The sequence below is a fragment of the Haplochromis burtoni genome, unplaced genomic scaffold (genome assembly GCF_018398535.1).
Source record: "Haplochromis burtoni strain Fernald_Lab_line unplaced genomic scaffold, NCSU_Asbu1 Contig_17, whole genome shotgun sequence".
NCBI lineage: Eukaryota > Metazoa > Chordata > Actinopteri > Cichliformes > Cichlidae > Haplochromis > Haplochromis burtoni.
In genome coordinates this window covers 2,752,096-2,764,868 of record NW_024582378.1, presented here as the reverse complement: position 1 = coordinate 2,764,868, position 12,773 = coordinate 2,752,096, and the positions used below count along the sequence as shown (strand labels likewise).

The window sequence follows — 12,773 nt, the reverse complement described above, 5'->3', positions numbered from 1 at the left end:
CAAGTCGAGCCATTTTTGTGATTTTGGAGTTCTGAAATCGGCACAGCTGTGGACATTTTCAACATTTTTTACTGATTCAAGCTTCCAGAATTATTAAAAATAATCAAAATGTCTGATGCATCGTTCCAACTGGCTCTCTTCCACACCATGTTTTTTTATCCTGTCACTCTCCCATCACTGGTGGTAGAAGCTGGCTGTCCCTCCCAGAGCCTGGTTCTGCCGGAGGTTTCTTCCTGTGAAAAAGGAAGTTTTTCCTTCCTGCTGTCATCAAATGCTTGTTTATACAGGGTCGTCTGATTGTTTAGGTTTAAATAATTATTAAATATTAAATAAATATATGAATATATGAATTGAACTGCAGGCAACAACCTATAAACATTTCCATCAAATTTATCTGAGGTGGACAAACAGCACTGGTCTCTATGTAATCAGCTGTGAGACGAGTCCCTAAGGGGCCGTCTACGAAGTGCAACACAGGAAAAACTAAGATACTTCAAAAATAAACATTTAAAAGCTCATCAAAATGATTTCACACATTTGTTTTCCTTTTGGTCACTAGACCAGTTGGTGACCAACTTGGCAACCACTGGTCGCTGTAGATGATTGTGTATTCCCAACCAGTTGGTGACTGGTTGTTGGGAGTCACTGGGTATTTTAATGTTGGTTTCATTTTCAGTTCTGGAGCCCGGTTGACCTCACAGCTTTGGTTTTATTTTTTAGGTATGTTTATTTACATGTTACCCTCAGGATGTAGTCCTGATTTAAATATCTGAACACTTATCGTAAGGGCTCAAGTAAACCCATTCCTTTGTATCGGGTTCACAGGTTGGTTTTGGACCAAACATCTGCAACACTTTCATCATCCTCACCTGAAGTCTGTGGTCATTTTCAAAATACAGATTGTGACGATGGGAAACGCAACACATGCTGTTCCAGGTGACTCACTGTGACTCGGTGGGTTGGGTGAGCGAACATTTTCTCTCTGAGTGTGCTGCTACAGAGAGTTTAAAAGGTTAGACAAGAGGAAAAAGGTCAAGCTTAATCAGCAGAAAAACTACAAAAAAACCCCTTTTTCTTATTTTTTCTTTTATACCAGCTGCATCAGTGCAGCAGCACACGAGACAGTGAACAATTACTGAAACTCTCACAGATTATCATCCTAAATTCACCCTCTCATCGAAAGCTACTAAGCCAGTTCTCCCTGATAAACCTGCAGCTTTACCCAGTGAAATGTGTGTCATGTTTAACATGCAGTAACAATTATCCATGGCTGGAATGTCAAGAAGCTTCATTCTTCCTGTGCGTATGGAGAGTTTAATTATTGGGTTGATTAAAAATAATTCTCGAACTCTGTCTTTTAGCTGTGCTTGCTTTGCTATTGTTTCAGGCGTTGCCTCACTGACCTACTTAGTGCACGTTCATTTTTTCCACAGTGTGGTAGTTTGACGGGGATCGGGCTGCATGTTTGAATGTTATGTGCTACAAATCTGTAAGTGGTCAGATTCTCATTAAATGTGGAGCTAATACTCATAAAATCCAGAGGACACTAATGATTGACTTCCCTCAACCTCTCTTCTATCTCTTCTGTCCACATTTTCGATTATGTCATTTTCAAAATGACATCATTTGTGGAACTAAAAGCGTGGTTTCACCTTTTCCTCATGCAGTGCTACATATAGGTATAAAATCTGATTCACCAGCTAAGCATTGCGCTACGTGACTATGAGGCCACCGGACTTTGCTCCAGGATTTTAATGGTCCTGCCGTTGCAGCCAGTAGATGAAATCATAGAAGCTAACATGGACCTGTTAAAGTTTACAAGCCTCTTATCAAACTCAAAGCTGTTTTATATAGTTTCTATAAACCAAAATCATTGAGATAAAACATGACTGTTTCTTTCCTATAGCAGTGCAGCAAACTATTCCTTGCTGTGTGATGTTGAAAACATCTTGTTAGAAAGCTGTAAGCAGAAATACTTTCATCTCTGCCTCCTCGTTTATGCTGTTGTTGATGAATATCCTTCATTAAAACACACAGTACAAGAGATCAGCTGCTCTTTGAGCTGTGTCTGAATTATCAGAGCTGATAGGCTGAAAGAAATTGTGATCAAGCTCAAACATTACCTTTGTCCACGTGGCCATAAAATGTAAAGCTCCTTCTTATATATTGTGTACTTAGTATAAAAGATATTCACCTCTTAAAACAACAGAAGGTTACAATATGACTTTTATTGTATTTACTTACATACAATGCAATACTTATTGTAACAAAGTAACTTATTAGAGAAAAAGTGTTCAGGTTGTTTACTTACATTAGAGTCAACTGAACAGTTTAACTATTATAATTAATATTGTATGTTTTGGACCTTTAATTCAATTCAATTAAATAAAACTTTATTGATCCTGAACGTTGGCCCCGAAAGAAATTGGGTGAAGGCTGCCGACCTTACGCCAGTGCCATCTTACCCTTCCAACCATACATACATTACACAAACATCACATGGGGAAGACGGGGCAGAGAAGTATAACAATGGAAAAAGCACAACATGAGGAAAGACGAGGAGAAAAAAGAACTCCCCCCAGACTGAGCTCCTTACGTATGGATGATAGGTATAGTAAATAAAACCCATAAACACATAAAAACAAGACAACACAAAGAAAAACAAGTTAGGGGGGTTATGACCCTCCAAATAAAATTATGAATTATCTTGCATAAATAGGCTGTTGATTTTCTTTATTCATTTCAGTAATTATCAGCAAAATAGTTGCATTTTTAATCATCTGGGAATTTACCCAGATTTATTTATTTATTTATTTAGACAGAGATATTCAGCACAAAGTTACGCCCATGATAGGACAAACTAAGTAGAGAGTAAATACGGTGTTTGTCTCCCAAACACAAACTGGGAGCTGTTTCCACAGGACTGGAGCCTGAAACTCAAGTAACCACAAGCAAGATGCCAATATGCAAGAAATATGCGCTCTTTTTCTAGTCCCTGTAAGAATTTATTAAGAATTGTCATTGAAAGTAAAACTTAAATTAAGCGTCACTTTAAGAATAATGTAAAATAGATTACTAACAGTAAGCTACTATAGTAAGTTACTATAATGACATACAGCATTAGTATTTAGTGCTCTAAAACTGGTGCAGTTTTGCTATTGAAACTCTGACAAAACCCATGATAATGACGCTCAAAGTGGGTTCTAATAATTGCATTAAAAAATAGAGATTGTGACACGTGACACACAAACAAACAAACAAACAAACAAAAATGAACTTGCTTGCAGTTTTTAACAGAGCTTAATTTTCCTTTTTAGTCATGAAAATGTAATGCAGACATCTCCTGTAGAACAAAGACATTAAGTGAGTTACGTTAATTATTGATCGTGAATTGCCCACAGGTATGAATGTGAGTGTGACTGGTCGTCTGTCTCTCTGTGTCGCCCTGCGACAGGCTGGCGACCTGTCCAGGATGTCCTCCTTTGTCCTACGGTAGCTGAGACATGCTCCAGCTGATGGATGGATTGATGATCTCCTGTAGTTATGAGGAGGGAGCACAAATTTCAACCCATTCCTGTGTACTTCAAGGGAATGTAATTTGGAAAACTTTGCTTTTGTAAGAAGGTAAAATTGTGGATGGCGTCATTAAATATACAAAAGTTGTAAATTTTTTAACGGACTTTGCAATGCTTTACATACTGATTTCCTGAAACAGGTTTTTGAATAAGTGATTTAATCGAAGGTCACAGCTGCTTATTTCACACCTGTCGATGCGCAAAGTAGAGGTATTCAGATTTCCCACAGCACGTAAAGGCAGCACCAGTCAGTTCGGAGTGGGAGGGGACGCACGCAGTAAAAACTCCAGCTCACGCGCTCTGATAGTCACAACACAGGAGATCTGCGTGCAGGTGAGATACAGAAGAGACATACTGACTTTGCGCACGCACAGCGGGATCCCACGCGCGTCAACTCAGCATCCATTTACCTACACTTGACTTCGTCTTCAGTGAACGACCTGCGTGTGCGCGATTTGGAGCTGCTATTTGGATGACGCTACAATCTTTCTATCGGACAACGAACATGCCGTCTCTGCGACACTCTTACACCGTGACGGTGCCGGAGGACCCGGCCGCTCTCCCCTGTGACAGACCGGAGATGAGGCGCAGGAGCCACCCGCTGTCCCGGTCCGTGCTGGTGTCCACATTCATGGGTCTGATCATCAACCAGGCCAAGGTGAGTCCAGCACCCCCTGGATCTGTCTCATCTGTGTCAAAGCATCCTCCTTCTGCATGATTTTATTTTGGTGCCTCTCTGAATTTATCAGACTTTCTGAAAATATATAAAGAACTAAAGTTTTTATGCCTTTGTATATAGTCCTAAACTGATTTTCCAGGGGTGTCACCACGATATATGGTCGTGAGGGGGCCTAGGCCCTGACGAGGCTAACGTTTCAGTATATTACTGCACAGGTATTGGGATGAAATTATTAGCAATGATGCATAAAGAGTAAAAATATGATGATAAATGAGGAGAAATGGGATTACAAGAGCAAAATAGACAGCAGATACGTAAGGATCACGCAAACTAGATGAATTTGTGAGTGAGGCATAAGGTACATAAAGGAGTCAGTTTTAACAGCTCTTGAGCCTTTAGTCATTAAACTTGTAAACCCTGTGAAGAGCCAGAGGATTTGAGGTGGAGGTCTCAGTTTGACCTTTAGCCAGTCATTTGTGTCGAAATGGAGAAGCACTGGGCTGAAAGCGCACACGCACACACAAGCGGGCAGGTGTAGGGGGGGTTAAGGGCTGCTCTAACCCCTGCATCATCATTATTTACTATTCAAGCTGGTTGTGTAATAGGAAGAAAAGCTGTTGATAAGGAATGTCCACTTATCATTTACGCAGGACATTTTGTTCACACGTAGAGCTGCACATGTGGGTCCATGTGGGTCTGCGGTGTTTACCTGAGGTCACAACGTACACACATCCAGTCGTCGCTGATGGGGGATATTATTGGTTTACTCAGAAAGTGCGTGTGTCGGTGTTTACACTGTCAATAAGTCTCTAATTAAGTCGCTTTTGAAGGCGTATTTTAATATTTTGGCTTTCAGTGAAATCCCCACCCCTGCCGAACAGATGCCCAAGAAAACCTGGTCAAGACTTTCTTGGTTGTTTTGTTTGTTTGTGATGATGGCATCAGACATATTTAGTTTATGGTCACTTAAAAAAAAGCAGAAGATCTGTATATTTTGCAGGACATTTTCTGAATATCTGAAAAGGTGGAAAGAAATCTACAGCCGATTAGTTTATCCGCTGACTGTAGCAGAAATGCCAGCAGCAGTGAATGCCTCTCAAAGTCAGAATTTCTTGGGTTTTCTTTCTTTCTTTTTTTTGTTTTACTTTAAACATATCAGCATGCTTTAGCTGACTTTAGCCTTCAACTCAAAGTCAAAGTACAGCCAGAGGGAGCTGTTAGCAGGAGCTTATCCGCAGCATCAGGGTGCAGCTTTTCACAGCTGCCTTCAAACATCTGAAACTGGCTGTTCATTAAAAAATAATAATCGGATAACTTGTAAATTCCTCTGTTCCTGCTCATTATTTCGTATCCTAAGCACAGTCTAGGGAAAGTAATAGTACTTCTACTTGAGTATTCTGGACTTTTCCCAGCTTTGCTTTTCATGAAGCAAAGATTTATGTTTCTACTGTTTCCAAGGGAGTGGTGTAAGCTGGCACCATGCGTATGCAGGAGGGCTGCCTGCTTCATCACATGTTATGTGGCCTTGTGCAGGCATGCAGAGCTGCTTTAGGGCACATTCTTGCGCTTTCTCTCTCTGTCTCTCTGTTTTTCTTTGAAGTCACAAAGACCAGCGTGGCGAGCTCCGGTTCACCTGAACGCATCGCTTCCACCGATTTTTGGACGGGTCGTTTAAATCAAAAGGCGCCCGCTGAGTGTGCCGAGCCCCGCCGGCTGGTGCTCACCGGAGCAGATGGGGGGGCCCACACCATATGGTCACCTTCGAATAGTGCACAGAGGAAGAGAAACACAAAGATTTTAGGCAAAGGGGAATTAATCGCTTGTTTAGTCATACTTCTATTTTGAGGAATGGAAACAGTGATCACGAGGCACCAAAGCTCCCAGCTAGAAGTACTTATAATCACAGCGGCACATAAGAGGGAGGAAAGGCGGGAACAATCACATTACTTTGTTCAAATATATTAGATTTGTTAATGTTCAGCATTACTAACTAGTAATCAGATACACTCATCCTGCTCGGCTCAGGTTTCCAAGGTTAAGCACTGCAACGCAGATATAATCCGGTTGTCACGGAAGAATTCCACCGGACGCTATAAAGACAACGTGGAATTTTTCTTGCAAACGTTTGTTTCCAAGAACTAAAAACTGCACGACTCAAATGGCCAAAATCCCTCTCTTTCTGCTCGGTTCAGCCAGTTTCTTCCTGTTAAAAGCCCGTTTTTCCTTCCTGCTGTTGCCAAGTGCTTTCTCATAGGGGGTCATGTGAGTGTTGCGGTTTTCTCTGTGGTATTTTAGGCTTTTTACCTTATGATATACAATATAAAGCACCTCGAGGGGCAGTTGTTGTGATTTGATGCTATATAAATTATATTGAATTGAACTGCCCATCAGGAGATTTAAAGGGAGCGCTCTGATTATATAACCACTTACATCCAGATGTAATCCAGAACCCAGGATGCCTGCAACCTGTGCTGCTTTAATATGGATTAAAAATTTACTATTAGAGGATTAATACTTAATGGGCTGCAGAAATGAAATGCATAAATGTAATTAGTGTACTATAGTTGCAACTAGCTTGGTTGTTCTTTGTGGAGACGGCTCTTAAAAACAGACTAGAGTCCCACAAGCTAACCCCAGCATGTCATTTCATTTAAAAAGAAAGAAACCATCAGGCTTTAAGTTCATTTTGGGTCTGAAACAAGCTACAAACTAGATTTAAGTGTCAGTCTTTGGCTCTTCCAGGACATTGTTAATACTAAAAAAAAATGTGAAATAAATGGATTCCTTAAATGGATTTCATGCTCTTTAATAAATGTCATAAATGTTTCTTCTGACATGCATGATAGCTGTTAACAGGTTTGTGACCTGTAGCCCGTCCTGCATGAGGGAACATTATAATAAGAGTGTATCATGATGTCGAAGAGCAGCTCGGCACTGTCACGCATCGACGCCTTTGCTGACAGGAGCAGCGTGCGGAAGTACCGTCATGAGGGCGCTGACGGAAACATAGGCGGCACAAAGTTTTACGCACACGCTGACTGTGAACCGAGCAGCAACATCAGCTCTGACTCATGATCTTCGTTTAATTATGTTGCAGATGTTCAGGTTTTTGAGCTGAATGTCTTTTCCACCCTCATACTTTGTGGGGGATAAAAAAAAAGAAGCCATAAAGCATAAAAATGTCATAATCGCACATCAGCTGTCTCGCTCTGTAAAAGGATCCTGTCAGCTCATGCACAGCAGACTTTTTTTTTTTTTTGACACCTGCATCACTCCCGGGCCACAGATGATTTACTCCAACCTACGGCGGCACGAGTTATGTCCAAAACTAAACCAGCTGATCCGTGACTTCAGGCAGTGATGTGAAACTTTACACAAACAACTGAAAGCCACGCTGCGCTCCTGCAGACCCACAGGGGGACTTTTTGTCTCCGGTCAGCGTCACATGCTCACGTTATGTCACCGTTGGCTTGAGCTGGTGGGCTCACCACAGTCACGGGTGCAGGGAGGCGTCATAGCGAACCGTGGTATCTAATCTAAGCACGTGGAACCCTAGCCGATAGCCGCGGCAGACCCGTGCCAGCAATGTGACCATCATAACGCACACATTGCACGAATGCCATCCTGTCTTTTAAGACTCGTTCACTCTTAAGGAATCTGACAAAGCTGCTGTTCACACAGTGGTTTGATCACACTGATGGTGCATGCAGATCTGTTGGCTTCTTCGGCCTTAGTTTTGTTTGTTTGGTTTTTTTTAGCAGGTTTGCATTCATTACAATAAAGTGCATTTTGAGTAGGCAGCACTTGTTTTCTCGTAAAAATGGTGACACTTAACCACAGAGCCGAGAAAATAGAGATTTAAAAGTGGCAACAACTGTGTTTTAATTCAAACCATGATCCATTTCAAAACTTAACCGATTAGCCTTTTTATGAGGATAAATAAAATATTAAAAAACAATACAATATGTTTAGGATTCAAACTCAAAGTCAAGCTGACTCTCCCTAATCCTGGTTCTTCCTGTTAAAAGGGAGATTTTCCTTTCTACTGTCGCCAGTGCCTTGAAAGAACAGTTGCTGTTTAACACGTTATAGATGCAATTTATAGAATTTTGACCTGTTGTTACACATGTTGGAAAAAACACTATAATTTTGAATATTCCATTCGATTCCATTTTTGTTGTGCATGGTCAGACTTTCACTGGTTTACTGTCCTTCTCACTACCAAGTGCTTGTGAATAAATGTAGCAGTGCCTCCGATCAGTTGCTCTGTCATTTGAAAAACACATTTCCTGTCATGTAAATCTTTAATGTTGACATCTCTCTTTTCTTTTTTTCTGTGAGCAGAACAAGAGTCTTCAGGGCCTGGTGGGTTTGAAGAACCTGGGTAACACTGTAAGTGTCACGTTTTGTCCTTTAAGTGCAAATAACTCTGTTTAGTCTTCACTTTAATAATTACCGGGCCTCTCTGTTTGATGTGATTTGCAGTGCTTCATGAACTCCATCCTCCAGTGTCTGAGTAACACTTTAGAGCTGAGAGATTACTGTCTGAGAAACGGCCACATCACAGACCTCAACAACAACTGCAGGTCAAACACTGCTCTCATCGAAGGTACGATGAGTTATTTTTGCAGATCTTAAGTCGAGTTATTTCCCTACCAAGTTGAGATGGTGGTCTGATTTCTGCAATTTGTCTACCTCAGAGTTTGCAAAGCTGACTCAGAGCCTGTGGACCTCTGCAAACAATGAGCCCATCAGTCCCTCTGAATTCAGGAACCAGGTCCAGAGGTGTGCTCCAAAATTCGTTGGCTGCAAGTGAGTTTTCCACCTTCTTTTAAAGTCAACCTGAAGCCGTGCACATCAGTAAAATCAAGTAAAAACGTCTCCCTCTACAGCCAACAGGATGCTCAGGAATTTCTCCGCTTCTTGTTGGACGGTCTCCATAATGAAGTCAACCGGGTGACGGTCTGCCCTAAAGTGTCCGTCCTGGACTTTGACCACCTCGCGTAAGTGTGGCCTCACACTCAGCCTGTCTGGGTGACTGCTGTATCCCTGATTGGGCTGCAGTGGTCAACATAGCGAGCTTTCATCTATAATTATCGTGTAATTGACATTTTGTGGCCATTGGAGGAGAAACAAACCCCAAAATTGGTGAATTAATATTAACAATGAGTTTACTTATCAATATCTGAGTTGCAAAGGATCTTAAAGAGGCTTTAATTGAAGTTTTTATCACTGGTTTGCAGGTGAACATAACATCGGTTTGACTTTGCTGTTTTGTTTTGTTTTTTTTGTTTTACAGGGATGACGAAAAAGGCAGAAGGATGTGGAACATGTACTTGGCGAGAGAGGACAGCAAAGTAGTGGGTGAGTGATTTCTTTATTTTTTAACCCATAGCTGCATAATAATCTTAAATAAGCCTTAAAGGAATATAAATGTTTAACGTGGCCCTCCATCCTGCTCATAGATCTGTTTGTGGGGCAGCTGAAAAGCTCTCTGACTTGCACAGCTTGTGGTTTCCGCTCCACTGTGTTTGATCCATTTTGGGACCTCTCGATACCTATTGCACAGGTAAAATGCCTGCTGTGGTCTTGGATTATTGCATTGCATAAGCCACGGATTTAAAAATTATATCCACGTTGTAAATGTAATTTTTGTAGAGGTTAACGATCTTAATCATAAGCGTTAGGCAAGTCTTCACGCAGTGCTTGATTTCTAACACTTGTCTGCCTCCACAGAAGAGTTCAGGCGAAGTGACTCTCAAAGACTGCTTGAGACTCTTTACAAAGGAAGATGTGTTGGATGGAGAGGAGAGACCGGTAAGAGGCAATGCATAAATAACCCAAGTCTCACTTTCCTCTATAAAGATGATGCAATGTATTGATTACACTGCCTACACCGTGTTCATCTCTTTCTTAGACGTGCACCAAATGCAAAGCCAGAAGAAAATGCACCAAGAGGTTCAGCATCCAGAAGTTCCCTCAGGTCCTCGTACTTCGTATCCTTTCCTCACATCTTTGCATTTTAATATTTCCAGAAAACAGAGAGATTTCAATGATGCCATGTGCGATAAATATATTGAGCATGGAGACTGGCTGCTCACACCCTGGTAATCTCCAGTCACTAGGAATAAATGTCCATTCCCTGACCATTGGGCAGGTGTTCCCTGGAAGTTGCTGCCTGTTGCCAGTCGGTTGTAGCTCGCATGATCGATGCAAGCTATCTTTGAACCAGTTTTGATCCTTGACCCAGTGTTCCCTCAGACCTTAAACGATTCTCAGACTCCAACGTCCGAGCCAGCAAGCTCTCCACTTACGTCAACTTCCCTCTTAAAGATCTGGACCTGCGGGAGTTTGCCTCAGAATCCAGCGGTATGTATTTTCCAGAGGAGAGAAGGACAATCAATCTATTTTAGCTTTGCCGCTGTGTTGACTGACAGCTGTGTTGTCTCTTCTCTGCAGAGCGCCCTGTGTATAACCTCTATGCAGTGTCCAACCACAGTGGAAATGCTTTGGGAGGCCACTACACAGCCTACTGCAAAAACCCAGCTCTGGGAGAGTGGTACAGCTACAATGACTCCAGGTATCAGCTCTCGCATCATCGTGTTACTTAGCGTATCATCTTATCAGACTGGCAGAAAGGGTTAAAGTCTAATTAAGCTGTATATACCTGCTGTCAGATGAAAGTGACCTAATCTTAATTGCATCAAGCTGACCTCATTACAGCTTTACAGCAAAGTGTGCATGTTTGCAGCCTGGTTCATAATGTGCAAATATTTAACTTTGTGCTAAGCTGCCCTCGCTTCAGTGTTTCCCGTGTGCTCTCTCTGTGCAGGGTGAGCCCGATGTCCTCCAGCCAGGTTCGCAGCAGCAATGCCTACGTCCTCTTCTACGAGCTGGCCACCCCTTCACACAGCAAATATCAGACGTGTCGGCTTTAGGTGCCATCGAGGAGCGATAAGCCGTGCTAAACTCGGACTGATAACAGGGAAGGAAAAACAAAGGAGTTAGATGCTGCCTGCTGGGAGATGGCTCCACCTAGTGGAGAGAGTCCGACCAATGCAAGCTGTGAAAAAGGAGCGCCGAGACGCCAAATGGTGGATGTGAAGGCATATTTACACTGAAGGATTGAAAGCTTCGCTCACTGGCTGGGTTGAAGTGAAACAACAGTGGGAGGAAATGTAAAAAGTGTGAAACTTGCAATACACTGCTTGCAATATGCAAGCATGTTTTCTTTCTTTTTTTTCTTCCCTTATTTCACTCAAAAAGGACATTTTGAAGCTTCTCTTTTGTCACTTGAGTGCATTTTTTTTCTCTTTTGAATATAGATTATTAGTGTTAAGCATTTATTGTTATTACAGAGACTTGAGAAGCACGCCTCACACACCAAATGCAAGATATAATTTATTCTATTTAATATGATGTCAGAGCTTGAGCGTGCATTATGTGTATATATAATTTAACAAAGCTTTATGGTTTCCCTCTCTGCCAGTGCAGAGGGAACGTCCTATTATATTTTTGTACAGTATTTATCAACAGCGCAGCGAATGTAACTGTACTGTGGAAAAGTCACACCAAGCACATACCAAAGCAGCTTCTTCCAGGAAATGTGACTGACTTAAAGCCTAAGACAGTCCAGCGCCTGTAAATTATTAAAATCCATCACTAACTTGCCCTGCATGTGTGATTTTTTTTTATTTATTTTTTTTATATTAATTAACCCTTTATTTTCACACTTCACAGCAGAAATCCTGTGTCACGTGCAGCAGACACTTGCTGATCCAGTTGAATAAATTAGAATGAGCTGAATACACAGAAGAGCCCATAGATAGTCACCAGCAGTGTGTGCTGATTAAGACTTTCTGCAGAACCGTGTACAATGGCCCTGAGAGGCCAAGCGGACTGCAACATAAGAAAACACCAGCAATAAGAAAAACACTGCAAAAGCACGCAAAACACAACGGAAATGGGAAAAAAACTGTTTTCCCACAAGCACAAGGGAAGTGTTTCTGGGGAGACAATAACCCGACGGACCAGTTGCAGAAACCAAAATATGCTAAGAATTGCGCTGGGAGACACTTCAAAGAAGTGGAGGATCTATCGGTTTTGTGAGGAAAGAAAAGATGAAAGGTAAGTGTGTTAGCCTAACTATTAGGCTAAAAGTCCGTCATCAGTATTATATGAATCATGATAAAACACACCTAGCATGTTTTGGGTTCCTGCAACTGGTCCGTCGGGTTATTGTCTCCCCAGAAACACTTCCCTTGTGCTTTTGGAAATCTTTTTTCCTATTTCTCTTTTCTTTTTGTCGTTGTCGTTTTTCTATTTTGATTGTGTTTTGTGTGCTTTTGCAGCGTTTTTCTGGTGGTGCTGGTGTTGTCTTAAGTTTCTTAAGTTGCAGTCCGTTTGGCCTCTCGGGGCCACCGTAGGCAGTGCCTTTGTGTACATCGTACGAGACAAGTGGCTCTTTAGGCCTTACAGCGACCCTGAAGTCAAATTAATGCAATAAATCCATCCATCCA

At 41.8% G+C, this 12,773-nt stretch overlaps 1 protein-coding gene across 1 annotated transcript; it reads left to right on the top strand.

Moving 5' to 3' along the window:
• Positions 1 to 3,864: 3,864 nt before the first annotated feature.
• On the top strand, positions 3,865 to 11,920 carry LOC102295930 (ubiquitin carboxyl-terminal hydrolase 2). The gene is made up of 12 exons (XM_005916070.3): positions 3,865 to 4,233; positions 8,599 to 8,646; positions 8,740 to 8,863; positions 8,955 to 9,066; positions 9,147 to 9,257; positions 9,554 to 9,618; positions 9,720 to 9,823; positions 9,991 to 10,071; positions 10,172 to 10,250; positions 10,516 to 10,623; positions 10,714 to 10,834; positions 11,087 to 11,920. The coding sequence occupies exons 1-12, from the start codon at positions 4,048 to 4,050 to the stop codon at positions 11,190 to 11,192; spliced, it is 1,245 nt and encodes a 414-aa protein (XP_005916132.1). The 5' UTR covers positions 3,865 to 4,047; the 3' UTR covers positions 11,193 to 11,920.
• Positions 11,921 to 12,773: the final 853 nt, after the last annotated feature.